At 42.2% G+C, this 27,959-nt stretch overlaps 1 protein-coding gene across 5 annotated transcripts; it reads left to right on the top strand.

Annotated features, from left to right (window-relative positions):
* The first annotated feature begins 505 nt into the window (after positions 1 to 505).
* Positions 506 to 27,959, top strand: HPN (hepsin). 5 transcript variants are annotated; one of them, XM_039325752.1, is made up of 14 exons: positions 506 to 524; positions 1,262 to 1,468; positions 7,423 to 7,529; positions 8,359 to 8,460; positions 9,024 to 9,065; positions 10,095 to 10,224; positions 11,548 to 11,670; positions 13,122 to 13,162; positions 13,480 to 13,645; positions 14,825 to 15,015; positions 15,478 to 15,573; positions 23,810 to 23,952; positions 24,721 to 24,885; positions 26,534 to 27,959. In XM_039325752.1, exons 3-14 carry the CDS (start codon positions 7,514 to 7,516, stop codon positions 26,570 to 26,572), a joined length of 1,254 nt encoding a protein of 417 aa, XP_039181686.1. In that variant the 5' UTR covers positions 506 to 524; positions 1,262 to 1,468; positions 7,423 to 7,513; the 3' UTR covers positions 26,573 to 27,959. The 5 variants fall into 5 exon arrangements, 4 of the variants coding, with proteins under 4 accessions (XP_039181686.1, XP_039181688.1, XP_039181687.1 ...); XR_005554565.1 differs by lacking the exon at positions 506 to 524 and having other exon boundaries at positions 1,188 to 1,468; positions 26,534 to 27,239; positions 27,373 to 27,959; XM_039325754.1 differs by lacking the exon at positions 506 to 524 and having other exon boundaries at positions 1,183 to 1,468; positions 14,825 to 14,925.

The raw sequence follows: 27,959 nt of genomic DNA, 5'->3' as shown, positions 1-27,959 counted from the left end.
AGTGTTTTTTTAGTTCAGTACAAACAGTGGCTGAATATTTTATTTGATTCCAATCTGCATGAGAGTTAATGCCTCTTTTATTTAATCATACCCAGTCTGGTTTCGTGGTCAAGCAGTTCTGCTGCCAGTCGGGGAGGATCCTCACTAAGCAGGATGGGACACCACGAAGAAATCCCAGGAGGGTAGGGTAGACCAGAAAGTCCCCCCCTGCAGGAAACCCCACTATCTTGGGAAAAGACGACTCAATTACTTCTGTACATGAGCTTATTCATAAAGGAGATGAAAACTCCAAGCAGACTCCTCGCCTGCTGGGAAGAAACCTGAATGTATGTCCTGCTTGGAGGGGGAACCGCAGCTTGTTTGGGGGGGGGGGGGTTAAAAACAGGTAGGAGTCAGTCTCTCTCTCTTTCCTTCTCCCTCTCTCCCCCTCCCCCTCTGTTTGTGCGTGCGTGAGTGTGCAGCGCTGCGATCAGCCCCTCCTCTTTCGCTGGTGCAAGTTTCTTGGCTCCTAGATGCGTCCTCAGGTGGGCCAGACAATGGGCTCTTTCAGAAAGCAGTGGGGCTGAGTGGGGGGGGGGCGGCGGAAGAGATGGAGCTGCTCCGGCCCTTTCCTCGCCAAGCGACGCGTCTCGAAGAAGGCGCGCTTCCAGACGGCGGCGGTGGCTCCTCAGCCCTCTCGCGGGTGGCTGTGTTTGACAGGCGAGATCCCTGAGAGGTGCCTTGCCGGGCTGGGGAAGGGGCCCCACGCCCCGAAGCATTCGGATCCCAAATCCAGGCTCCCCGGCCCGCTGGCACCCTCTCATTGCTGCCCCCTAACTTGGCCAGCGGAACTCGCTGCCACTCCGAGGTCCGGCTCCGCCTGGAAGGTGTCAGACGTAGCGCCGCTGCTGATCCGAACGGCTTTGCTTGCAAGCTCTTCCCGCGCTGCTCGGCTGAGATGCGCATTGGCTCCCTAATTTAGGAACCCTACAAACCACCAAACCAACCAACCAAAATCTCTCTCCATCTGCCAAGGAAAGGCCAGGATCCGAGCCTTGGAGTTTTCCCATTTGGGATCAAGTCCCGACGTTCCAGCTGGACACGCAACCTCGGGGATTGGGCGTCGCCTTGCCTCCCCCCAGCCCCGCTTGCTCGCCCTTCGCTTTAGAGAGGGAATATTGAAAAAAGCCAAAGCCCCGCCCACCGCCGCCTAGCCCCGCCCGCCCGCTTGCTCCCCTTTCGCGTTGATCCCTTCTCCGCTCCTCTGGCTCTCTCTCCACAGGTACCTGCCCGGTCGCCGCTTCTGCGATCTCCCGGCTCTCCTGCAGCCTTTGCGATCGGCCCAGGAGGATCAAGGCAAGAAGCGCCTCTCAGCCAGCAGCGCCTCCGGTCCCGGCGATGAAGAGCGCGCCTCCCTGGGCTGGAAGAAGGCGAGTTCCCCTCGGCTGGGCGGATTTGCCCCGCAGTGATTGAGGCGGTGGAGAGCGAGGTGAGGGTCCTAAATCGCCCGGCAGTTGGGGCTGCAGCCTCCCTTCTCCCGAAAACCCGGTTTTTTGGAAAGCAAATTTTGCCCTGTCTTGATAACCAAAGTCTGTCAGTCTGTCTGTCTGTCTGTCTTTGGAATGATCAGATTTGCTGTCACACGTTTCATATTCATATGTAAGAATTGCTCTTACAGCTTTGTACAACATTGGTAAATGGATCTCAGAGACCCAGTTTGATGCAGTGGTTAAGGTATCAAGCTAGGAACCAGGAGACTCTGAACTCTACTTCTGCCATAGGCACAAAGCCAGCTGGAGTAGCCTTGGGCCAGTCACTCTCTCTCAGCCCTAGGAAAGAGGTAATGGCAAACCACTTCTGAAACATCTTCGCAAGAAAACTGCATGGACTTGTCCAGGCAGTTGCCCAGAGTCACAAATTCTCATTCTCTCTCCCTCTCTCTCTCCCTCTCTCTCTCTCTCTCTCTCTCTCTCTCTCTCTCTCTCTCTCTCTCTCTCTCTCTCTCTCTCTCTCTCTCTCTCTCTCTCTCTCCCTCCCTCTCTCCTCCCCTCCCTCCCTCTCTTTCCCCTGTCCCCCTCTCTCTTAATTAGTTAATTTGTGGGAACAAGTTGCCAGCTACTTTTTCTACACCCCACCTTAGGGTCAGAAATAAAGCCACCAAGGCTTATAGATACTTCTAACACTTTTAAAAGTTATTTAATTTTTGAATTAATTTTCTGAATTAACCCTTTTTCCATCACTGAACGATAGACAAAGTAGCCAAGGTGTCCCACCACACCAAATCTCATCAGAAATGAACTACGTTAAAAACAGCTGGCTCACTGATCTGTTATTGGTCAACTTTCCTGAAACTCAGCCGCTTTCCTCAGATAGGCAAGAGAATCAGTTTGTTCCATTAACAGTCCAGTTGTTTGCTTGTCCCAAAGCTGGATTAACCCTTGGCTGTTCTGTTACACCTCAGTTAACCTTTGCTGTATTTCATTAGAGCCAAATGTTTCTTTATAAGGCGAGGCAGGTCACTCAAAACTGATTTGGTGTAATCGGACCCAAATGAGAACTATCTAAATGTTTAAATGTCTCTGTATGTGGTGCTTGTGTAGGGGGAGAATTCAGAGCAAGTTTATCTCCTGATAAGTATCCATAGTTATTTCATCACGATAAAGTAACTATTAGATTCCATGGCATTGATTTGTCCATGTCATTGTAATGCCACTAGAATAAATATTGCTTGTGGCTTTCTAAATTAATTCACGCTTAACTGGTTAGTTCAATAAGCCTTTTGCCTAGATCCCAAAAGCCATTCATATCTAGTCTTTAGTCCGGTGGTTCTCAACCTTTTTAATGCCGCGACCCCCAACCGGTCGTAAGTCGAGGACTACTCAACTGGTACAGCACCGTTTGCAGAATGAGACTTTTGGTGGGCTCAGCAGGGCAGAGACAGCCTGGACAATTCCTATTGGCTTTTGAAAGCCAATAGAATTAGACTCTATTCAAGAGAGTCTATTCTATTGACTTCAAAAGCCAATAGAATAAAAGGGAGTAGCACAGCTAAGGAAAAGGGGAAAAAAATGGTGGACTGCGTTGTTTGGTGACCCCCATGAAATGGTCGTTCGACCCCAAATGGGGTCCCGACCCACAGGTTGAGAACCACTGCTTTAGTCAGAGGCACTCTATATGAGTTGTAATATTTCATGGGGCCTCTAAGTGGTCACCAAGAGCCACAGAAAACCCTAGCTCTTTGCTACCCTCTAGTGACCATCTATATTTAATAGCCCTACCTTGGTGATGACCAAAATTTGACTCCAGAAGGGATGGGCAAAATCCCTTCTGCGGTGCCCCTTATTCTGCAGGTGGTTCCTAGCAGGATTATCTGATGTTGGGTCAGTTCTGATAGCACCCTAAACCTGAAACCCAAGTGATCAAAGTACAAATGCTGCATTCATTTATCAAGCTATGTTCAAACAAGTAAACTACACTATAGTTTAATAGAATATCCTGGTTCACTCTGCTTGCTTAAACAATGTCTGGGTTCTCTGAGCATAAGGACAGAATACAGAGTTGGAAGGGACCTTGGAGGTCTTCTAGTCCAACCCCCTGCTCAAGGAGGAGACCCTATACTATATCAGACTAGTGCCATTGGTTTGTGTGTTTGTGTGGCATTTTAGACTCTGCAGACAGTGAGCTTGGTAATTTTGTAATTTAAATACCTGGGGCTAAGGAGGATTCTCAAACATTTTGGAAAGATGATCTGAGTCCATAGCAATAAATGATTCATCCTATTTTAAACTTCACCTTTTCACCAAATGATACGCTGTTTGCTCTGATTCCCTTCAGTCACTACTCCAGAGTATTCTATGAATGTAGCTAAGGCAGGGGTGGATAATGGCATTTCTAATCTTAATGTCTTCTTTCCTTTTGGATATTTTTCTGAAAAGAATTTTAATATACAACTATGTCTGTTCTACCCAGTAAAACAGCTTTCACTAGCAGAGATTGTTATATGTTCTCTGATATACAATCTTTTTGCTCAAGTACGATATTGTGCCAGACATTCTGGGTGGGTTCACATCAGTTCCTTGATTTGGGGAATCTAGTTTTACATCATGCACTGAACAAAAGAACCCAAAAGGGGTTGGGATCCCACAAAATGCTGAGTCGTTAACGCAACGGCAGCACCCTTACCCCCAATGCAAACTCAGCAGTCTTAGCATTTTATGCAAGGGTTGCATGAACAGAACCACGGACATATTTTAGGATAAAGGTTTAGAGAGGAGAACTACTTTTCCAGCTGTTGTTGGCTGGGCAATTGAACTGCCCTTTAAAATTTGGCATCTTTGTTTGAAAAGTGTCTCGTTTGATTGAGCGAAAGGTGACAAAAATGGGCATGTTTCCCTAACAAGTTAAACAGGTAAGAGGAACTGAGTGGGATCAAGCCAGGGGCCATATTGTTCTGCCGTTTGTTTCTCACAATGGCACATAAGATGAAACAGGATACATGCTGCAACGATAGAGGCCCCATTCTGATCCGCACACTGATTAAACTCCAAATTGTTGAGCTACGATTTATTCAATTATTCACAACGTGCTAAACTGCAAACTTTGCTTTCTAAACTGTGAAGCCTGATTCCCTTATTTTAATCAAAAGCAAGCAAAGCCACACTGTGGCCTATTGGAATCATGAATAGGCAAACCAAGCTATCAATAACAATTAAAAACCAGCCATTTTTAAGTCCATCTTAAATTGTATGGAGGAAGAATTGATGGTGAGTTCAAGTTACACCTTGGACATGAAAGCCGGCTGGGGGATCCTGGGCCAGTTCCTCTCTCTCAGCCCAACCCACCTCACAGGGTTGTGGTTGTGGGGAAAATAGGAGGAGGGAGGCATGTTGGATACGTTTGCCTCGAGTTATTTATAAAATATAATAAAGGCGGGATACAAATAATTAAATAATGCCCCATATCTATAATGTGGCATGTGCATGTGATTGCTGCATTTCTTAAGTGCCACAAAAGGAGATGCAATTTGAGTCTGCAATTTCAGTCATAAGTCGTGATGGTTGTTAAGCAGGCATGGTCATGTGATGGCCTGCTTAACAACCATCATGCCTTATGACCAAAATTGCAGGCTCGGTTACGGTTGTAAATTGAGGACTACCTGTACACATTGGGAGAAAATGTGCATCATGCAAATGGAATGTATAGCCATGCTGCAATATGGAGTGTTTGTAAATAAAGTTCCATAGCCAGACTGATGCCCTAGCCAGGCTGAGGAATTCTGGGAGTTGAAGTCCACAAGTCATAAAAGGGCCAGGTTTGAAGACCCCTGCCCTAAGCACAGCTCAAGAACGGAAGTGAAATTGCCATGAGATGGAAACATATATGTGACCTCATGATGTCCGCAACCCAAACTTCAATCATTCATTAAACAATGCAGATTAAAGTCAAGCGCAGCGGATAAGGACAACTACCGTAATCAAAACATTTGATTAAACTCAATTACGGCAGTGGAAGAGTTAAGGATACAGTAGGTAAGAGGGGAAAAACTGTGGTGTTTCCTTCCCCCCTTCCCTTGGCGCCTGTGCTTATTTTGCTTAATGGTTAATCCAGAGCTGAAGTGAGACAAGCTGTGTTCCGGGAAATTCCATTCCCCCTTAACTGTGCTTTCCGGTCTTGTGTATATTGTATGTGTGGGAGAGAATGAGAATAAGCACCGTGATTTGTCTGCAAATCTGGAGAGTCCTTCAAGCTTGCTGACCGCTTCTTCTTGTGCCTAAGTGGGGTTACTTTGGCCACAGAGCAGTAATGTGTTTTGCTAGATTAATCTAGGATGCTCAAGGCAAGCCAGGTTTTAGTTTCCTGTCATTAGGACCGCACATGTTCAAAAATGATATGGAAGAAGGTGTTGATCTTTGCGCAAGCAGATCACCCCTCTGACAATAACTGAGCCAGCCTGACGTTTTTTAGGCTTCAATGGAAACCTGGAAGGCCAAACTATTCCTTGGTGAATGAATGAATGAATGAATGAATGAATGAATGAATGAATGAATGAATGAATGAATCCCAAAGCAGGCCAGATTTCAGACTTCAAGGATAGTTGTACATTTCTCTTCCTCAGAAATTCACCCAATGAAATCTAACAAAATGAAATTCAACGGTGAAAAAAGTAAGGTTCTACATTTAGGCAAGAAAAACCAAATGTACAGGTATAGTATGGGGGGGGGGGTACCTTGCTCAATAGTAGTAACTGTGAGAGGGATCTCAGAGTCCTAGTGGACAATTACCTAAATATGAGCCAGCAGTGTGCTGCAGCTGCCAAAAAAGCCAACACAGTGCTAGGATGCATTAACAGAGGGATAGAATCAAGATCACATGAAGTATTAATACCACTTTACAATGCCTTGGTAAGGCTACACTTGGAATACTGCATCCAGATGCTGAGACTCTAGAAAGAGTACAGAGAAGAGCAACAAAGATGATTAGGGGAGTGGAGGCTAAAACATATAAGGAACGGTTGCTGGAATTGGGTATGTCTAGTTTAACGAAGAGAAGGACAAGGGGGGACATGATAGCAGTGTTCCAATATCTCAGGGGCTGCCATAAAGAAGAGGGAGTCAAGCTATTTTCCAAAGCACCTGAAGGCAGGACAAGAAGCAATGGATGGAAACTAATCAAGGAGAGAAGCAACCTAGAACTAAGGAGAAACTTCTTGACAGTTAGAACAATTAACCAGTGGAACAACCTGCCTCCAGAAGCGGTGAATGCTCCAACACTGGAAGTTTTTAAGAAGAAACTGGACAGCCATTTGTCCGAAATGGTGTAGGATTTCCTGCCTGAGCAGGAATTGGACTCAATGACCTCTAAGGTCCCTTCTAACTTTATTATCATCATTATCATTATTATTATTATTATTATTATTATTATTATTATTATTATTATTATTATTATTATTATATCGCTAAATATGAACATGAATTTGAGCAAACTCTGGGAGATTGTGGAGGCCAGGGGAGCCTGGCATGCTATGGCCCATGGAGTCATAAGAGTTGGGCACGACTTAGAGACTGAATAACAACAAAATAACTATAAAAGTAGAAGCTAAATAATGCTTCAACGCTAGCAGGAAATTCCAGGTAGAATTTTGTGAGCTCTAAGAGGAACACAGATCAACTTCTGAGCTGCGCTGGTCTGCTCTGCCAAGTGCTAAGAAAAAAAAAAATTGTAACATGAGCTGTGGTGGTGCAGTGGTTAAAATGCAGTATTGCAGGCAAACTCTGCTCATTGCCAGGTGTTCAGTCTTGGGCAAGGTTGACTCAACCTTCCATCCTTCCAAGGTTGGTAAAATAAGAGCCCAGATTGTTGGGGCAATAAGCTGACTCTGTAAACCACTTAGACAGGTATGTAAGTCTAAGCCCTATTGCTATTGTTCTTCCTTTCTGATCTTAGGACTTGGGATTGGAGCCAAAGGCCCCTGGGCCTGAAGAGCTTGATTTCCAAGCAGACAGCCGAGCAGCTTTGATGATTGATTGCTTTTGAAATGGCGAAAAAAGATGGTGAGTTGAACTGTAGAAAAAGAGAAGGGAAGGAAACCCCCCAAATCTTACTTTCCTCCTCTAAATCCTCAACCCTCCCGCCATCTTTCTTGGACTTAAAGATGAACATTTTCCAGCATTCAGGAGAATGCAAAGCTGTCTGCTCAGAAGGGAGACCTCTGTCACCTTCTCTCTAATCTGATAATTATAATAATAAGCTTCCCCCCCTTGTTTTTGCTTTAGGTTCAAAGGTGGAATTTCTGAAGAATATCTAGAAAATGAATTATTGTAATAATACTGTATAGTATAGACCTGGTTCACACATACAAAACCATGCCATATAGCTTGTTGGCTTTGGCTTAGCGTGAAATATACAGTGGTACCTTGGTACTCAACTGCTTTGAAACTCATTGAATTTGGTACTGAATGCATTCTGATGTGAACATTTTGTTCCTTATTCATCGTTTGTTTGGTACTCAACTTGTCGGTGTCGGCTGCCTTGTAACTCACTACATTATTCCTTATGGGAAAAATTTGTTAGATATTCATCATTTTTGGTACTCATCGTGCCTGCTGGAACTAATTAACGATGAGTACCGAGGTACCACTGTATACCCATCCTCATGGCCTTCATATTAGGATGGTGACAAACATCCTAGGTTGGCATTATGTACAAAGGCCGGTCCTGGTCCTCTTGGATGATCGCTCTGTTTCTCCCTTTCTTCTCCTTATTTTTGGGAAAACTTTTGCTCTATTATTAATGGCATCTGGGAGTTGTTTTTCAACACCTGCTTCTGCCTGATGGGCACAACTCTGAGCTTTGCTGTCTGATGATCTCTCTGCCTTTCAGAAGAACTTAAAGCATGCAGCTGGACTCTGCCTAAAGCCATGGCAGTGGGAGTCAGCACCTTCCTGCTGTTGGCTGGAATCGGAGCTGGGATTTGGGCAATAGGTAAGAGCCCTTGTGAGTCAGAGATGATTTATTTATTTAAAACATTTATATATTGCTCCATCTTACACCAAACACTGGCTGGGCCCCAGTCAAGAAATTGGGGTTGTGTGTGATGTACAATAAAACCAGTAATTCTCAGCTGTGGCTTGGCAGGAATGGGGATAGGCATGGAAGTGCATACAACAATAGGCTAGTAAAGCATGAAAGCTGGCTGGGTGATTTTGGGCCAAGCACCAGGAGACAGTGAGTTCTAGTCCCACCTTAGGCAAGAAAGCTAAGTGGGTGACATTGGGCCAATCATCAGTTGACTGTCAGTTCTAGTCCCACCTTAAGCATGAAAGCTGGGCTTTAGGTCAATCACTAGGAGACAGTGAGTTCTAGTCCTGCCTTAGGCATGAAAGCTGGATGGATGACTTTGAGCCAGTCACTCTCTCTCAGTCTACCCACCCTATTTCCATTGTGAAGAGCAAGCATTAACGTCTGTAGAATATGGATTTTGCTTCTCTTGTCCTTGTCTTCCTGCTGACCAATGTTCTAATCAATCTTATTATCTCCCACTACAGTGGTGTCTGTGCTTGGGAGTGAAAAGGAAAGCTTATATGCGGGTGAGTATGTGTCAAAGGGCTGTGAGCTCTCCCACCACCTGTGACGTGGCCTCACCTTTTCCAGTCTGATGTCTTCAGGAATGGTGGGAAGGCAGCTTCTCCAATTCCCACCCAGTCCTGATTAAAAAGCAGTTGTCAAATATGGTAGCTCAGCAACAGATGGGATCAGCCAGCCTACCGGGGAGCAACTAAGGGGAAGGGGCAGGGATGGTCCTGGTGAAAAAAGTAAGGTTCTACATTTAGGCAAGAAAAACCAAATGTACAGTTATAGTATGGGGGGGTACCTTGCTCAATAGTAGTAACTGTGAGAGGGATCTCAGAGTCCTAGTGGACAATTACCTAAATATGAGCCAGCAGTGTGCTGCAATTGCCAAAAAAGCCAGCACAGTGCTAGGATGCATTAACAGAGAGATAGAATCAAGATCACGTGAAGTGTTAATACCACTTTACAATGCCTTGGTAAGGCCACACTTGGAATACTGCATCCAGTTTTGGTCACCACGATGTAAAAAAGATGTTGAGACTCTAGAAAGAGTACAGAGAAGAGCAACAAAGATGATTAGGGGACTGGAGGCTAAAGCATATAAGGAAAGGCTGCTGGAATTGGGTATGTCTAGTTTAACGAAGAGAAGGACGAGGGGGGACATGATAGCAGTCAGGGGCTGCCACAAAGAAGAGGGAGTCAAGCTATTTTCCAAAACACCTGAAGGCAGGACAAGAAGCAATGGGTGGAAACTAATCAAGGAGAGAAGCAACCTAGAACCAAGGAGAAACTTCCTGACAGTTAGAACAATTAACCCGTGGAACAACCTGCCTCCAGAAGTGGTGAATGCTCCAACACTGGAAGTTTTTAAGAAGAGACTGGATAGCCATTTGTCCGAAATGGTATAGGGTTTCCTCCCTGAGCAGGGGGTTGGACTAGATGACCTCCAAGGTCCCTTCCAACTTTACTACTACTACTACTACTATCATCATCATCATCATCATCATCATCATCATCATCATCATCACTACCTTTGTTCTGTTCAGTTCAGGTGAATACCGAGGACCTGCGCCTGACCGTGTATGATGAGACTGAAGGGAAGTGGAGACTCCTTTGTTCTTCTTCATCTGATGCCCAGGTGGCAGCTCTTAGTTGTGAGGAGATGGGATTTGTCAGGTACACCAGAAACCTGGGCTGTGATGACAATGTCTAGAGGGCTTTGAGAGGGGGACGTGAGAGGCAGAGGCAAAGATAGACTGGTATAAGTCAACCAGTCTTGTTAACTTGGGCTTGTAGAGTTGCTCATGTTGATTCGGTCATCTTGGTTCAGCGTGATTCCAGCTCTCCTAAGCTGTAATGCTCGGATCTTTTCATGCCATTGTAAGACTGTCCCCAGAGAATAGGTGGAGTCCAGTGGCACCTGAATCTACTTGTTATCAATTTGTTAAATAAAATTGGATCTGTGCTATAGAAACAGATTGTTATCTCAAAAATAAAAAAAGAACACCCGCTCATACACATTCATCTCTCTTTTTGATGGAATCCCATAAACATGCACCAGGAATAGTGGGTCAGAAATTAGGGGAGACACCACCTAAGTAAAGATTTCCCCAAAGCAACAGCTGCTTTGGGCTCAGTGCTACTGCTTCCCAAAGCATGGAAAACGCCATACTCTAGCAGGGCTTTTCAACCTTTTCACCTATTGTACCACTTTTAGGATATGGCAATATCCGAGTACCACCAATCACCTAGCAAAGTGTCAAAAACTTGATGTCCCCCCCCAAAAAAAGGGGTAAAGTGATAATGTACTGGTAGTCCTCGACTTACAACAATTTGCTTAATGACTGTTCAAAGTTAAAATGGCACTGAAAAAAGTGCCCCCTAAGCCACAGCCAAGCGAGACACCTGCCTGCCTGCCCGGCGGCGCTCTTCCTCCTGTTCGAGGTTTTCATTGTTGTGAGCATTTCTGTTGACGATTGGCAGCGGGGGTGGGGTGGGGTGGGGTGGGGTGGGGTGTTTGGTTTTTATTCCCCCCCGTATGCTGGGTGGTTGCAGCAGGTTTTGGTCATTTCACATGACCTTGGGACACTGTGACCGTCATAAATATGAATCAGTTGGTAAGCATCTGAATGTAAATCACAAGACCCTGGTGAGGCTGCAACATTCCAGCTGATCGGCGCTTCTTCTGGGCTCAGCAGAAGCGCCAGGATCAGCGCCAAGCTCCAGCTGGAGCCGGGTGCTGATCTTGGCACTTCCGCTGAGCCCTGACAGCCCTGCAGCTCCAGCCGTCTCTCGCTCAGACTTGTGCGGTGCTGCCATCGGTTCAGCTCACTCCCCTCCCCTACTACCACTTTTCTAGGATGGTCACGTACCACCTGCCAGGTGCCAATGTACCACAGGTGGTACCCATACCATTAGTTGAAAAGCCCTGCTCTAATGAAAACTTACCAAGTCATTGGTTGGATGCTGATTTTGTTGGGATTTGTCTCTCTGTTCCAGATCTCTCTCCCATTCAGTCCTGGATGCAGACACTGTAGGTGCCAACGGAACATCAGGCTATTTCTGCGTGGATGACTCTCGCCTGCCTTTTGTGAGAAAGCTTAGAGAGGCCATCGGGGTGTGGTAAGGACCACTTGCTTCCTCCTACCTTTCCTTGGCTTAAATACTTAGACCTTCCCAGCCTTGAATGTAAGGTAACACCGAGTATTTCTAGCTAGCATGGCCAGAGGGCAAGAATGATGGGAACTGATGCTGCCTAATACACCTAGCAACTCCTAATGACAGAAACTTGAGCACCTGAGCAGGGGGTTGGACTAGATGAGCTCCAAGGTCCCTTCCAACTTTATTATTATTGTTATTATTATTATTATTAGTAGTAGTGGTGGTATTTTTATTTTTATTATCAATTCTGAGTTAAGGAATGCATTTATTGATTGATTTAGGAAATTTATATATCGGCCCATCTCATTAGGCTGCATATAGCCAAGAGTAACAAATAAAACAATGTAACCAATTACAATAATTAAACTTAAATAAAACATTTAACCCAGGGTTGTGGGAGAAAAAGTCACCTAAACAGAGTACTGTACAGCTACCTCAGAGGCTCTCCAGGAGATCCTGCAAAAGGTTATGTTTTTAAGGGCTTTCTAGAAGGTTAGGAAGGATGGGGCTAACCTCCCCTTGGGGTGAATGGCTCAGGGAGATGGTATTCCACAGGATGAGAATCAGAGCAGAAAAGGCATGTGTTCTGGGTTCCATCCGATGGGCTTTCCTGGAGGACAGGACTTGCAACATCCCCCCTCCCCTTGTTGGCCCCGATGGGATGGATAGATGTAATTGGGAAAAGATGATGTCACCCTTGCCAGGTAAACAGATAGTGATCACCACCGGATGAGCCAATCCATTTTATTGTAAAGCCAAGTTGACAAATTTTGCAAGTCTGAAAGTACAATTCTCCCCCCGTCTTCTTTACAGCCTGAGAAAGAGAAAGATGTTTTTTCCTAAGCCTCTTGCCTCACCCATTATCCACCTATGGGCTCTACTGTCTTATATCTAACCATTCTCTTGGTGGAGTCTCTTCGCCCATTCTCCCAAATTCTTGCCTACTTGCCATTACAGCTGGTCTCTCGATAGCTGGTTCCTATTGCCCATTTCCTGCTTTATCAGCCCAGAAATAAAGCATGATGCATGTCACATGTTTTGAATCAAGATGGATATGACCAAGGATTGTGAGATTTCAAAGCATCTTGAGAGCACGAGGTTGTTTTGGCGCATAGGCATGGAGAATAATTTTTGGTCCAGGACTTGCTTAGAAGTAACGTGATATATAGTAGCTACTTTTCCTAAATTATCTTGTCTTTGCATGGGAGACCAATTGGTGAACTTGAAGTCTATAATGAAAGATCCCTGGGAACTGAATGTAGTCAGTCCATCATCATTTAAGAAAATCAAAACTGGTGATATTCTGTGTCCCACAGAAAATTCAAACTGCAAAAATTGGGAGTTCACACTTTTCTTGACAATACCTCTTACTTCTCCTTCCATAGACTTGAGTTTTCTTGTCTTTCTCACAGTGATTGTCTGACAGGCCGGTTCCTGGCAACTCTCTGTCAAGGTATGGAAATCATAAACTATTTCCAGGGTATTTTTAGCCATCTTTCTCTGCCCCCTTCCTATCCAATCGATGCCTTTCTTTCTCACCTTGACCCTTCTCCAAATCTTCCTCAGATCTTCTCTTATTCACATGCTACATCCAACTTTCCTGTCTTCCGATTTGCTCAAAGCTAGATTCTCCTCTGGATCTTGTTGGTTTCGTCACAAGCGCCCAGCTGGGTTATTCTGATATCCTTGGTTCTCATGAATTTCATTCATGAAGGTATGTGGGATACAAAGTTGCATCAGAATGAATATTAACTATGGTATGCTTTGCAGACTGTGGACGTAGGAAGTTATCCGTAGACCGGATTGTAGGTGGCCAAGATGCCAGTTTGGGTAAATGGCCCTGGCAAGTCAGCCTACGCTACGATGGGACACATCTTTGTGGCGGCTCCATCATCTCAAAGGAATGGGTAGTTACAGCAGCTCATTGCTTTCCAGAGTAAGTCCCGGACTAGATATGTGCATAGAATGAGATCCAGATTTGTAATATTGATTGTTCTTAAGAGTTGACCAGATGTTTCTGAGTGCTCACTAGGGAGGAATGTCAACTGTTGATGAGCAGTTTCAGAGTTCAGAAGTGCCCTCCAGATGTTCCACTGGGCTTAGAATCCCTAGAATTCTAAGCCCACAGCCATGCCAGCTGGGGAATTCAAGGAAGCCCTCTAAAAGGCGCCCTGATTTATTGCTAATTGTAGATTTTACTCAAAAAGCATTTACGCTGGTCTGTAAGGCAGTGGTGGCGAACCTATGGCATGGGTGCCAGAGGCGGCACTCAGAGCCCTCTCTGTGGGCATGCGCACCGTCTCCCCAGTCCTAGGCCTTCAGCTGGGTTTTATAAAACCTTTTCACTTTAGGCCTCCGCCACCATGTGCAAAAAAAAAAAAAAAAGTTCAATCAGTCAATTTCAACTTCTCGCGGGGAAAAAAAAATCTTGCAAAGTTGGAATTGATTGATTGAACTTTTTAGTCCCACCCAGTCTGCTGTTACCACCACAGCCATGACCATCCAATGGGCCACGACCACCCAATTGGCCACCCCCAGCCAATGGGCCACACCCATCTGGCACTCGACAATGCATAAGTGAGTTTTGGGTTGCAGTTCGGGCACTCAGTCTCTAAAAGGTTCACCATCACTGCTCTAAGGCCATGAAGATTCCTGAGCTTGTTAAGATTGTGACCTTAGGAAGGGGTCCTAAGTCAAAATACAGTTGGTTAGTTCAAGCTAAGCAGACTGTGAACTCAGACAATTGTGGCTTATTTCTTAGGTTTCGATGGAATAAATGAACATTTTGGGCAATGTGTAAATCTAGCCACAAGGCTGCTCATAATATCAAAGTGCTACTGAAAAAGAGACACTCCCCCCCAAACACCACAGGGCTGTTATTTTTGCATTTTGAAGCAAATGAAATAATACATCTGGGCAGGGTTAGCACTATGTGCTCTGCTTGGCCATAAAAGCCATTTTCTGCCTTTGACAAGCCATGCCAAAATAAATAAATAAATACCAACCGTAACCAAGATGACCACGAGTCAAGTTCAGCTTGTGATGTGAATGCAACCACTATATCTTTAATCAATTCAAGTAAACCTGTTAGATCTCTTTGGAATCTGCTTTGCAGGAGGAATCGTGTGGTGAGCCGCTGGCAAGTGTTCATGGGTGCCATATCTCAACAATCCACTAGGGGGCTGCAGATGGATGTGGCCGGCATTGTGTATCATGGTGGGTACAGGCCCTTTGTGGATCCCAATAGTGAGGAGAACAGCAATGACATTGCCTTGTTGCGCTTGGCCACACCACTCTCCTTCAATGGTGAGAATATTGTGGGGCAGGAATTGTTGGGTCATGACATCACAATGCAAAGTCTCCCCATCCTCTATTTGTGTGCAACATCACATTTATATGAATGAATGGAGAAGAAAGAAGTATTAGGTATATTTGCTGCCTTATTTATAAAATAATAAAGGCAGGATAAAAAAAATATATTTTAAAAATGGCCTGAGATGTCCAGGTTGCCCCATGGCCATTTTCTCCCTAAAGTTGTGGAAGACCAGCACCATCTAGTGGGAATTGCATTGAAAGTCACTTTTCCTTTGAGCAATTTCTCCAATTCACAAATTCTTTCTTCCAGCAGGTTAAAAAAAAAAAAAAAAAAGTCAGGAGAAATTTTTGGCACACTATTCACAGAAGCGACTTGCCACTCCTGACCATGAGCCAGGGGAAGACGAATCCTTCCTGAGATAGCAATGCATTTTGGTTTTTTTTTATTTACAGAAATTATTCAGCCCATCTGCCTCCCAGCATTGGGGCAAACTTTGGTGGATGGCAAGATCTGTACTGTGACAGGATGGGGCAACACACAATACTATGGTAAGGGCCTCTTGCTGCCACGAGATGGCAGTAATGTTTGAACCGTTGGAGGTTTTTTTTTTTTTTTTTTAATTTTTTTCAAAAATTTTACAAATAAACATCCACCCCCCCCTCCCAAACCACCCGCCCCTCCCCCCCCTGACTTCCCAGAACTGAATATAGGATTATTGAACAAATTTTAAAAAATAACGTATACAATTTATAAGATAATTAATAATAATAATAAAAATCATAATAATAATATATATAATAATAATATACGTAACATAAACTTTAAAGTAAATAATATATATTAAAAAAAAGGAAGAAGAAAAAAGGGAAAGAGAAAAGAGAGAGAGAAAGAAAAAAGAAAGAGATAGGCGAAAAATAAAACATATATAGAAAAGTATATAAATAATAATACAGAAGAAGAAAGAAAGAAAGAAAAAAAAACAATCATTACAAATTATAAAAAGGCTAAATAATATTTTTCCATATCCAAATTATGTTGCATAAAATTTATCCATTTTTCCCATACCGCAAAAAATTTCTCTTGAGATTGCTCCTTTAAAAAAGCCGAAATCTTTGCCATTTCTGCCAAATACGAAACTTTATAAAACCACTCTTGTAAATTAGGCAAGGATTCCTTCTTCCAATATTGTCCTATTAACAGCCTAGCGGCTGTAATCAAATTTAGCATCAATATAACCTCCCTAGCATCACAATCAGTAACAATACCTAATAAAAATAATTGCGGAGTAAATTTTACCCTCCTTCTAAAAATTCTCTGAATATTCCACCATATCTTAATCCAAAAAGCTTTTATATGCTTACACGTCCACCAGATATGATAATAAGTAGCATCCAAGTGTCCACATCTCCAGCATTTCGGCTGTAAATTAGAGTACATAATGGACATTTTCTTTGGATCAAGGTGCCATCTATAAAACATCTTATAAAAATTCTCTCTTAAATTTTGCGCTTGTGTGAATTTAACATTTCTTATCCAAATAAGTTCCCAAGTATCCATTGAAATCGATTCACCAATATTCTGTGCCCATTTAATCATACAATCTTTAACTAATTCAGATTCTGAATCCAATTCCACTAAAACCCCATAAACTCTCTTAATATGGGTTGGCCTTTGATCTCTTACTTGTTTTAGGAGAGTTTCATCTTCTCTAAGCCAGCCCATTTTACAATCCATCTTCCATCTGTCCACTATTTGTCTATATTGGAACCATGAATAAGTTAGATTTTCATGTATTAGTTCTTCCAAAGATTTTAACTGCCAGTCTTGGCCATCCCATCTAAGTAACTGTGCATAAGAAACCATATCCATATTAACCCCTTTCCTTATACCTTCTATGGCATGCCGAGGTATAGCCCATAATGGTATTTTAAAATCAAATTTATAATACTTCCTCCACACTCTAAGCAAAGAGATTCTTATAATATGAGACTTAAAAACCCAATCCACTTTTTTATTAAATATTAAATAGGCATGCCATCCAAAAAGTAAATCCCAACCTTCCAAATGAAGTATTTCTATATTTGTTAAATTCACCCAATCGCTGATCAATGTTAGTACTACAGCATCATAATACAATTTCATATTTGGTACCTTGAGTCCACCTCTCTCACGAAAATCCTGCATTATTTTAAGTTTCACCCTTGGTTTTTTCCCTGCCCAAACAAATTTATTAATACCTTTTTGCCATTCATCTAAATTACGATCACTCTTTAAAATAGGTAACATTTGAAACAGAAAAATAAACTTTGGCAGGACATTCATTTTAATAACTGCAATTCTACCCATAAGGGATAACTGTAAATTGTTCCAATTTTTTAAATCCTTCTGTATCTCCGTCCACAACTTTTCATAATTATTTTTATACAGTTTTGCGTTGGAAGCAGATAATGTAACCCCCAAATATTTTACCTTATCAACAATTTCAAAGTCTGTTAACTTAACTAGAACCTGTTTATCACCATTAGTCATATTTTTAGCTAATATTTTGGTCTTATTATTATTAATTTTAAAACCAGAAACACGTCCATATTGTTGGATCAATTGTAATAATTTTACCACCGAACAAATAGGTTGAGACAAAGTAACAACCAAGTCATCTGCAAAGGCTCTTAATTTATATTCTTTTTTATTAATTTCTATTCCTTTTATTTCTTGAGACTCCCGAATTTTAATCAACAATATTTCCAATGTTAAAACAAACAATAACGGGGATAACGGGCATCCCTGTCTTGTACCTTTTTCTATTACAAAAGCCTCTGACAAACCCCCATTTACAATAAGTTGAGCAGTCTGTTTTTGATATATATTAGATAGTACTTGTAATATATTTTGTCCAAAATTCATCTCCTTAATTAAACATAACATAAACTGCCAGTTCACTTGGTCAAAGGCTTTTTCAGCATCCAAAAATATCAAGCCTGCAGAGACTTGGTTATTCTTTTCTAAATACTCTAATAAATTAATAATTTGTCTAACATTATTTTTCATATACCTTCCAGTTATAAAACCCGATTGATCCTTATGTATAATCTGCTGCAAAATCCCCATAAACCTATTAGCTAAAATTTTTGCAAAAATTTTATAATCCACATTTAAAAGAGATATAGGCCTATAATTTTTAGGCAATGTAAGATCTTGATTGTCTTTTGGAATCAGTGATATAAATGCATTACGCCAAGATGGAGGGATCTCTAACCCCTGTAATAAGTTATTAAACAATTCACACAACGGTTGAGTCATCTCTTCTACTAGAGTTTTATAATAAATAGATGTCAACCCATCCGTACCCGGCGCTTTGCCCAATTTCAATTGTTTAATAGCTGTAACAATTTCTTCCTTAGTAATTAAACCATTAATCTCTTTTTCCTGATCTTCTGTTAATTTAGGAAAATTAACTTTACCTAAATAATTGTTTATATCTGTAGTTTGAATATTAGTACTCTTGTATAATTTTTGGTAGTATTCTAAAAAAGATTTCTTAATCAATTCTTTCTGATAAACCAATTTACCATTATAATTTATTTTATCTATATTCCTCTGTTTCTGTTTCTTTCTTAACTGATAAGCCAACCATCTCCCTGGTTTATTAGCATTACAAAATGTATTTTGTTTCATAAATAGTAAATTGGTTGCAACTTGATCAGCCATCAACATGTTAAATTGTGTTTTTAACAGTTTTATAGCTCCTTTCACCTTTTCATCTAAAGGATTTAAAATTAGAAGTTTCTCTTTTAATTTAATCTCCTCTTCTAAATCTTTACGTTTCTGAATCTGTTTCTGTCTATGCAAGTTATTCATTTTTATCAAAATACCACGCATAAAAGCTTTACTTGCATCCCACACCATTGACATTGATGTTCCCTTATTCATATTTAAAGCAAAATATTCCTTTAAACATTCCTTTAGTTTATGGAACATTTTTTTCTTGTTTAAATAAATTCTCATTCACCCTCCAGGATCTCCTGTCTTCTTTCTCAGCAAACAGTTCCATCCAAACTGGACTATGATCAGACAATGTCCTAGGAAAAATTTTTACATTCTTCACCCTGTTGTATAAATCTGTTGTAATAAAAAAAAAATCAATTCTTGAGAAAGATTGGTGTCTATCTGAGAAGAAAGTAAAGTCCCTTTCTTCCTGGTTACGTTCACGCCAATAGTCTCTCAATTCCCAATCTTCTTTCATGTCAAAGAAGGCTTTAGGTAGCTTAGCCTGTTTAAAAAAAGTAGAAAAGCCTTTTTTATCCTTTTGTATATCTAAGACGCCATTCCAGTCTCCCATTAAAATCACAGATCTATAGTCCAACAAGGTTATTTTCTGATGTAACAACCTGTAGAATTGCTCCTGTTGCTGGTTTGGTGCATACAGCCCCACAATAAGAATTTTCTTGCCATATAAACCAAGTTCAAGCATAACATATCTTCCATGAGGATCTGATTCTAACAGGATAGCAGATAAATTCTTCTTAACATAGATTACCACACCCCCTTTTTTCCCAGGGGCGGGAGATACAAAATGAGATCCCAAACGAGGATTGTTTAAGTATTTTTGGTCTTTAGATGTAATATGAGTTTCTTGCAAACAGATAATATCATTGTTATGTTGCTTTAAATAATGGTAGATTTTTTTTCTCTTTTGAGGAATATTTAATCCATTAACATTCCAGGTCAGGAGCTTTGCCATCTCCCTTGGCCTTGAGCCTGGAGAAGATCCCCTCAAATTCTGCTACTGAAGAGTATGTTGCAGAGCTTTTGGGTCTTGCTCCTCCCACCGGCATTGAGACAATTTGCTGAGTAGATTCTTTAATTTCTTTTTCTTTTTTCTGTTGTTCTTTTTCTTTGCGTTTATGTGCTGCACGGGTCATTCTCTGTTCTTTAACCTCTGCTTGAGACATCCATACCACCTGTCCAGCAGTCATCACACCTGTACCTTCAGGTTTCTGTTCCATCTCTTTATCACTCAAGACTTTGTGCATCATGGGCAGAGGTGAGCCTGCACCCAGGACCGTTTTGTAAAAATCCTTAGCTTTAGCAACTGTATTAAGTCTGTAACGTGTCCCCGCATGGCTCAGGACAATACCCATCGGAATCTCCCATCTAAATGGCATCAGTCTTGCTTTAAGTTCATTTGCTAAAAAAGCAAAATCTTTTCTGCTTCTTAAAATTTTAGGTGGAATTTCCTTTAATATAATAATATCTTGGGCAGCAATCTGGAATCTTTTGTTGTAGAAAATTTGCAAAATCTGGTTTCGCAAAGACTTCTTAGCAAAATATATCACCACATCTCTAGGCAGATTCTTCTGTTTTGCAATCCAAGAATTAACTCTATAAATTCTTTCCACTTCCCCACGTAACTCATCTTTATCTATGTTCAAAATAACAGCCAAGTCATTAATCACCATTTCCATCAAGTCTTGGTTTTATCTTCTTTCAGGCCTCTTATTCTCAAAGCATATTCCATCTGTCTATACTGGAACATAAGAATATCATCTTGTGAAGCTTCCACTTTTTTCTCCATATCTTGGAATTTATAATCCAAAAGTTCTACTGTTTCTTCAATTTCCTCCACTCTAGAGTCCAGCTTCACGACCACTGAGGCCACTCCAGATAAAGCTAAAAGTATATCATCCCTCAAAATAGCATTATTCTGTTCTAAAAGTTCCTTCATCTCTTGCTTCATTTCTTCCTTACTTTCAGATTTATTCTGTTCCAACAATTGCTTCATTTCCTCCCTAAACTGTGACACAGCATTTACCATTATTTCTTTAATGTCTTGTGCTGATGTACCAGATGGGGGAGGTGAAGGTGGAGTAGTTTTAGGTTGCTGCACTGAGGGTATTATTTTAAGTTGTTGTTGCCCAGTAGAAGTACCAGGAGAAGAGATTACCTTAGGAGCTGTAGTAGCTGGTTGTCGTTTTGAAGCCATTTTAATTTATCTTCCTTTCTTCATAAAAATACCAGTAAAAAATAAAAAATCCAAAAGATTAAAAATAAAATAGAATAAAATAGAATCAATTTAGAAAACTCCCAGAAGATAAAATAAACTTAAAAAAGAAAACAGTATTAAGCAATAATTCAGCCAGTCCGTCTTTCAAAAGAAAAACTTTCAAAACGCCATTTTACTTTCACTCTCACTTTTCCGCCCGCGAGAAAAAAAAGAAAGCTCAAAAAATAAAAAAAAATCAGCACATACTAAATAAACTAAGTAAACTAAAAAAAAATAAAATAAAGCTAAACTATAAATAAAGTCCTTTAAACAGTTCTGTCCGGTTTAAAATTACTCACGGTTACTTTAAATACGGAGATGGTAGCGGCGTTTCGCTTTGTTTCCGAAGAAACAAAGACAGCTGAGAGGCGGAGAAGGCAATGAACTCCGAGGGAGCACTCTTTCTACCCCCCTAAAATAAAAATCCAGGGAAGGTTAAGAGGTTCTACCTCTATTCATGCGATCTCTACCCCTTCCCTTCGCCCGGGAAGAGGATTGCGAGCCGCGGGCCAGCTGATGAACGCTGTGCTCCGCGGATCTAACACCATCTCAGGAGGACGGCTACAAAGTAGCCGCCATCTCCACCGCCTTAACCACCGGAAGTCCCCCGAACCGTTGGAGTTTTCAGTCAAGTTGTGTGAGCTTAATTGAGTTGAAAAGTTCTGCATTTTGGGGAAGGGAAAGGAAAGGAAAGGAAGGAAGAAAAGGAAGCAAGGAGAAAGAAAGAAAGAAAGAAAGAAAGAAAGAAAGAAAGAAAGAAAGAAAGGAAGGAAGGAAGGAAGGAAGGAAGGAAGGAAGGAAGGAAGGAAGGAAGGAAGGAAGGAAGGAAGGAGAGGGAGGGAGGGAGGGGGAGGGAGGGATGCAGGCAGGCAGGCCTGGCCAAAAGGAAGAAAATACACACAAAATAAAGAGAGTATTTATAATTGCCCTGCATAGACCTATATCTACTCATGAATGTAAGCCTCACAACTGCCATAAAACTAGCAGAGAAATGTTTTCTTTCCCTGCTTCCCCTAACATTTTATATAGGCTACAGAATTTATAATACTATTCATTTATCATGTATCATTACATTCTTGCGCCTAGGACACACAATGAGATTCCAGTTTTTGCTTCTTGCTTCTCTTTGAAGATACTGGAGTTTGCAGACCTCTTTGTGTAATAACAGTAGGCCCCCTATAAGCTCACATAAATTGGCCTTAGTGGATTGGAAGAGAAATGAGCCAGTCTCTGTTCTGAAGTTGGAGCCAAAGTAGCTCAGGAAAAAGTGAAACTGAAGATCCTTGCTTTACTTGAGGCTTCATCAAAGCTGCCTGGTTACCCGTGCTGCTTTTCAGTGGAGAGGAAGACATAACTCTTTTCTCTAGATGTTTGGCTTTTAGTCCAGAGGTCCTTCTTCTCTGCTTAAGGAAAATGTAAAAAAAAAAAAAACTTTTGGAAAGACTGTGGGTTGTTAATAGAACATCTCAGATCCGAAGTCCAACTAAGTGGATCTGAAAACAAGTCTGAGGTCCTGTTTAGAGAACCTCTGACTCTCTAGATCAGTGGTTCTCAACCTTTTCAATGCCACGACCCCCAACCGGTCGTAAGTCGAGGACTACCCAACCGGTCATAATCGAGGACTACCCAACCGGTCATAAGTCGAGAACTTTCCCTGCCCGGGAGAGCCGCACATGCGTGGTGCCTCCCCCTGCGCCGGCCAAGGCGTAGCTGGCAAGGGGCAGCGATGTCGCAGGGCGGCCACTGGCTGGGCCACCAGCTGGCCCAGCCCAAGGGAGGTAAGGCACCCGTCGGGCCCCACGTACGCCAGCAACCCTCCCTGCGCCCGCCGGCCTCCCACCTCCCACCCCTGGCCTTCTTTTACTTACATTTTTAGTAGTTGCTCAGCAGGGAGGGGTGAAAGCTTCCAGACAGCTCGCCTTTGCTGCAGACAACTTGCAACACCGTTTGCAGAATGGGACTTTTGGCGGGCTCAGGAGGGCAGAGACAGCCTGGACAATTCCTATTGGCTTTTGAAAGCCAATAGAATTAGACTCTATTCAAGAGAGTCTATTCTATTGGCTTTCAAAAGCCAATAGAATAAAAGGGAGTAGCACAGCTAAGGAAAAGGGGGAAAAAATGGCGGACTGCGGTGTTTGGCGACCCCCGTGAAATGGTCGTTCGACCCCAAATGGAGTCGTGACCCAAAGGTTGAGAACCGCTGCTCTAGATGTTGATGAACTACAACTGCCAGCATCCTTTGTGGCCCAGCACTTCTGAATCATAATTCAGGAAGGGGAAAGGACTCCCTACCCATGCCCTATACCCATTAAAGCTGGATAAGGTAGATGCCAGCGGTTTCCACAATAGAAAGAACAAGTATGCGCTGCAGATTAGCTCCCTCCCGAGGCTATTAAGAGAATGGGCAAGGGTCTACTGATCATGGACGAAGGAAAAAGACTAACTTTTAAATCCAGAACTGTAGGTTTATATAAGGGTTTGATTTCTAAGTACTGCAGTGGTCTATCTTTTCTGCCTATGTGGCTTTATTATTTTCTGCAAGAAAGAGTCTAATCTTGCTGAGTTATATTCAGATACTTCCTAGAGAAGGTGATAAGTAGCTGAAGAAGGTTTACATTGGGGCCTGGGGGAAGCCTGGCATCAAGAGAGAACTTGCCAACCACTGCAAAACTGTACTGAGCTAATGGAAGCACCCAGGCTGCCTTCTATAAACGCAGCTTCTCACTTCTCCCTCCTTGTAGGCCAACAGTCTGATGTCCTTCAAGAGGCCAGTGTCCCCATCATCAGCACCAGTGTCTGCAATGGCCCCGATTACTATGGCAGTCAGATAAGGCCCAGGATGTTCTGTGCTGGTTTTGCAGCTGGAGGCACAGATGCTTGCCAGGTAGGGTCAGTTTGGCACGGTGAAGAAGGAGTTGGGTATTGTAGATAGATACAAAAAGGGGTGCATTAAGAGAACTTCTGATCTGCCAAGCATAGTGAGGGGAACGTGTGGCCAATTTTCTTTGATGCAAGAAGTAATCCAGGAAAAATACACTAAGCTTGTGTTGGATTCAGTTAAAAAATATTAAGACCAAACAGGGTGGTTTGGATTCTACAGGGTGGTTTGGATTCTTTTCTTTGCCCACTGTGAACAACCTAATCTCTGTTACAGTGAATCCATTCACCCAGTTTTGCATTAAGCTCTTAGAATTGGATTTGGTGCCCTGTAGAACCGGGTTTCTCAACTTTGGCTACTTGAAGATGGGAGGACTTCAACTCCCAGAACTCCCCAGCCAGCCATGGCAAAGCCACACCCATAGCAAGCAATTGGTTCACTTAATGACCATGATGCTCACTTAATGACTGCCACAAAAGAGGTCATTTTACATCTTTTATGACACACAACCATGATGGGTACGCTTATGGTCATAAGTTGAGGCCTACTTGTAATATTCTAAACCTAAAAACCTAAACTCTCTTTTGTGATCTTGTTTCGGTCCGGCATAATAGCTTTCCTTGACTTGATGTGATGGATTAAAACTCCCAGCATCCCCAGACATCCAGGCCATGTGGCCTTTGAATTCTGGGATAGCCGTGCAGCGAATATGGAAGTGAAGATGATACATACATGCAGGTTTTCGTTTTAACCTTGGTTTCTTCCACATGACAGGGTGACAGTGGTGGCCCTTTTATGTGTGAAGACAGTATTTCACAAGTGTCACGTTGGCGGCTGTGTGGCATTGTCAGCTGGGGCACAGGCTGTGCCCTGGCCAATAAGCCTGGTGTCTACACCAAGGTTAACGATTTCCATGGGTGGATCCACCGCACAATGAAGGTAAATAGCACATGAATGGGGGATGCTCCAGAGAAGTTGCTGGGGGAATCTGTGGTTGTGCTCACACAAAATGTTTAATTAACGTGCTAAGTTTGGTTTAAACTTTGGTTAATTGGCAGGAGGACACAAAATGTTGGGCAAACTCAGCCTGTTCTATGAGTTTGTTTCTGTGTATGCACAAACCATCAAAATCAGTGGTTCTCAACCTGTGGGTCAGGACCCCATTTGGGGTCGAACGACCATTTCACAGGGGTCGCCAAACACTGCAGTCCGCCATTTTCCCCCCCTTTTCCTTAGCTGTGCTACTCCCTTTTATTCTATTGGCTTTTGAAAGCCAATAGAATAGACTCTCTTGAATAGAGTCTAATTCTATTGGCTTTCAAAAGCCACTAGGAATTGTCCAGGCTGTCTCTGCCCTGCTGAGCCCGCCAAAAGTCCCATTCTGCAAACGCTGCTGCACCAGTTGAGTAGTCCTTGACTTACAACCGGTTGAGTAGTCCTCGACTTACGACCGGTTGGGGGTCGCGGCATTAAAAAAGTTGAGAACCACTGATCAAAATGAATTAATTCAATTGCAACATGAAGTATTTTATAGCAACACAATCAGTAAATGAGGTTGTTTTATTTCTCTCCCTACCCCCCATGTGATTCCAACGTGATCTAACCTTCCTCTTGGCTCCTTTATCCCAACACCGAAATTTTAGGGGAACAATTGCTGAAAATCAGTAACACAATTTATTTCCAGATTTGAGTTAGGAAGTAAGAAAACCTGTATTGTAAGCCCTAACATAGTAAAACAAAATACAGCTTAATGAACCTATAATGTCCCCAATCACCAAACCAGACACCTCTACAATAAGGTGGAGAGAACAACAGTCTGAAAGTTTCTGTCTTAAACACAAACAGAAATCCCAAAGCTGCTTTTTTTTTGTTTTTTTAAAGGCAACTGGACTTTCTTTGTTTTTCCTTCAGTCAGAACTGAAGAAGCTTCTTGGATGAGAAGCAAAACGTCTTCAAGGAAAAACAAAGAAGGTCCAATTGCATTTTTTGGAGAAAAGAAAAGCACCTTTGGGACAGCCATGACCTGAATGACTGAGAATCTCCATAGGCATTTACAAACAGATACAGTATATTGCTTACAAATTAAAACTAATCCACTTGCTTGCATATTATTACTGCTTTTGCTTTAATGAAGTTTGTGAAAGAGAAAGTTACAAGATTGAGGCTGGAGAAATAATTTTCAGATTATGCAGCTCTCTAGGAATTGACATCATGTTTACCACAGTCCTTGTCTAATCAAGGGTAGATGGTGGGGCAGTTAACTCAATAGTCAAACCTTCCCTTCTGAATTAGCGATTGACCCCCATTGCTTTAACAGTGGTTCCCCGTCACTGATCTAAGTAACTGGGGAAAGAAATAGAACGTGGACATGGATCAGTCCTTCTTTTAGTTAATTTTCATCACCAGAATTCCATGAGTTGAAAAACCCAATATTCTTTTGATGTGTTTCATATGTTATTCCTATGGAGATGATGGAAGTCAGAAGTTACAATATATGAAGCCTCTCAGGTTGAGGAAGGCTGGACCACTTTCCTGGCAACTGGAGAGCCTTCCTGTACTTTTTTGTTTGTTTGTTTCTTTTCTGCAGACTAACTCCCACATTAGTGGGTTGGTGATTGAGAAATGAAATGCATGGAACTGGCCTCCTCCCTTTCCAGTGAATTGCTGCTTTAAAAAGAAGAATCAAGGAAGAAGAAGAGGGGGGGGGGAGGAGAAATGAACATACCGTACCTTTGGCCTGGCCAAGTGAACAGAATGGGAGAGAAAAGTCTTTGCCAATTGCTAAAGCTGTCATGGCTTACTGGCTCTTTAAGGCTTTTGTTCTGCTACCTTGTCTTCATGGTGCTTCTGCAGCGGCTATCTATGATTGAGTTGAACAATAACAGATTTGGAAGGGACCTTGGAGGTCTTCTAGTCCAACCCTCCCTGCTCAAGCAGGAAACCCTATACCATTTCAGTCAAATGGTTGTCCAATCTCTTCTTTAAAAACCCTACTGTTGGAGCACCCACAACTTCTGGAGGCAAGCCTGATTAATAGTTGTAACTTCTCCTTAGTTCTAGGTTGGTTCTCTCCTTGATTAGTTTCTATCTATTGGAAACTAATATTCTGTGACCAGCTTCCCAACGCATTTGTAATTGGTTAAGGAATGGCTTCGAGATGGGCTCCTGCTACAGAAAAATCACACACAGAGCATTGTGACTTTAATGGATGCACTTGTATTAAAGGGTTATAATAAAAATCCCATATTCCAATAGATCATAAGTTGAAGGCCAAAGCACAAATCTGAAAATTGGTTAGTATAGTGCAAGGGTAGGCAACCTTGGCTCTTTTATGACTTTTGGACTTCAACTCCCAGAATTCCTGAGCCAGCCATGCTGGCTCAGGAATTCTGGGAGTTGAAGTCCAAAAGTCATAAAAGAGTCAAGGTTGCCTACCCCTTGTATAGTGGTTAGTGTGCCATTTCATATCAATTCATTTTCAGTAGGTTGTCATAACAATGTATCCCAATAGACTATTTTATCATTCTTTGAGTTTGGAGGTTTGTTGTCCAAACTTCTTTAGACCAGCCCTTTTCAACTTGATGTTCCTTAGTTGTGTGGATTATTGTTTTCATCATTCCTTGTCACAGGTTGTGCAGTTATATCCTTCAGATGTGTGAGAGTACAAAGATGGTTGGGAAAGCTTGCCCACAGTCCATTGTGTCCACATCACACATTTTAACTATGGTGCCACCACAACTCTTTTAAGTAATTGTTAATGATGATTTATAAGTTATCAGCTAGGTACAATGGACATTTTCTTTTTACAAAGAAACCTTCTCTTTTTTACCTTTGGCCAAGGCGGTATCTTCCAAGACCAGAAAGCATCCAAGAATGTCTGTTTATCATGTCTTCATACATTGTATACAGATGACTCTGTTGACTGTCTTCAGTCTTACCTAATCTTGTTCATTCAGATTGTGTATATTTCATACTTGCAATGATCTCAATAAAGAAAACTGGTTTTGATGGTG

This window comes from Crotalus tigris, unplaced genomic scaffold (genome assembly GCF_016545835.1).
Source record: "Crotalus tigris isolate CLP2741 ecotype Arizona unplaced genomic scaffold, ASM1654583v1 scf7180000024338.4412243, whole genome shotgun sequence".
Taxonomy (NCBI): domain Eukaryota; kingdom Metazoa; phylum Chordata; class Lepidosauria; order Squamata; family Viperidae; genus Crotalus; species Crotalus tigris.
The sequence above is the reverse complement of the archived record's forward strand: the minus strand, read 5'-3'. Positions and strand labels throughout refer to the sequence as shown.

Bases quoted from the DNA above. Each gene is read 5' to 3' on its own strand.
- HPN (XM_039325752.1), top strand. The intron at 23,953-24,720 runs GTAGGGTCAGTT...TCCACATGACAG, and splicing joins GAGGCACAGATGCTTGCCAG to GGTGACAGTGGTGGCCCTTT. The intron at 24,886-26,533 runs GTAAATAGCACA...TCTTTTCTGCAG, and splicing joins GGATCCACCGCACAATGAAG to ACTAACTCCCACATTAGTGG.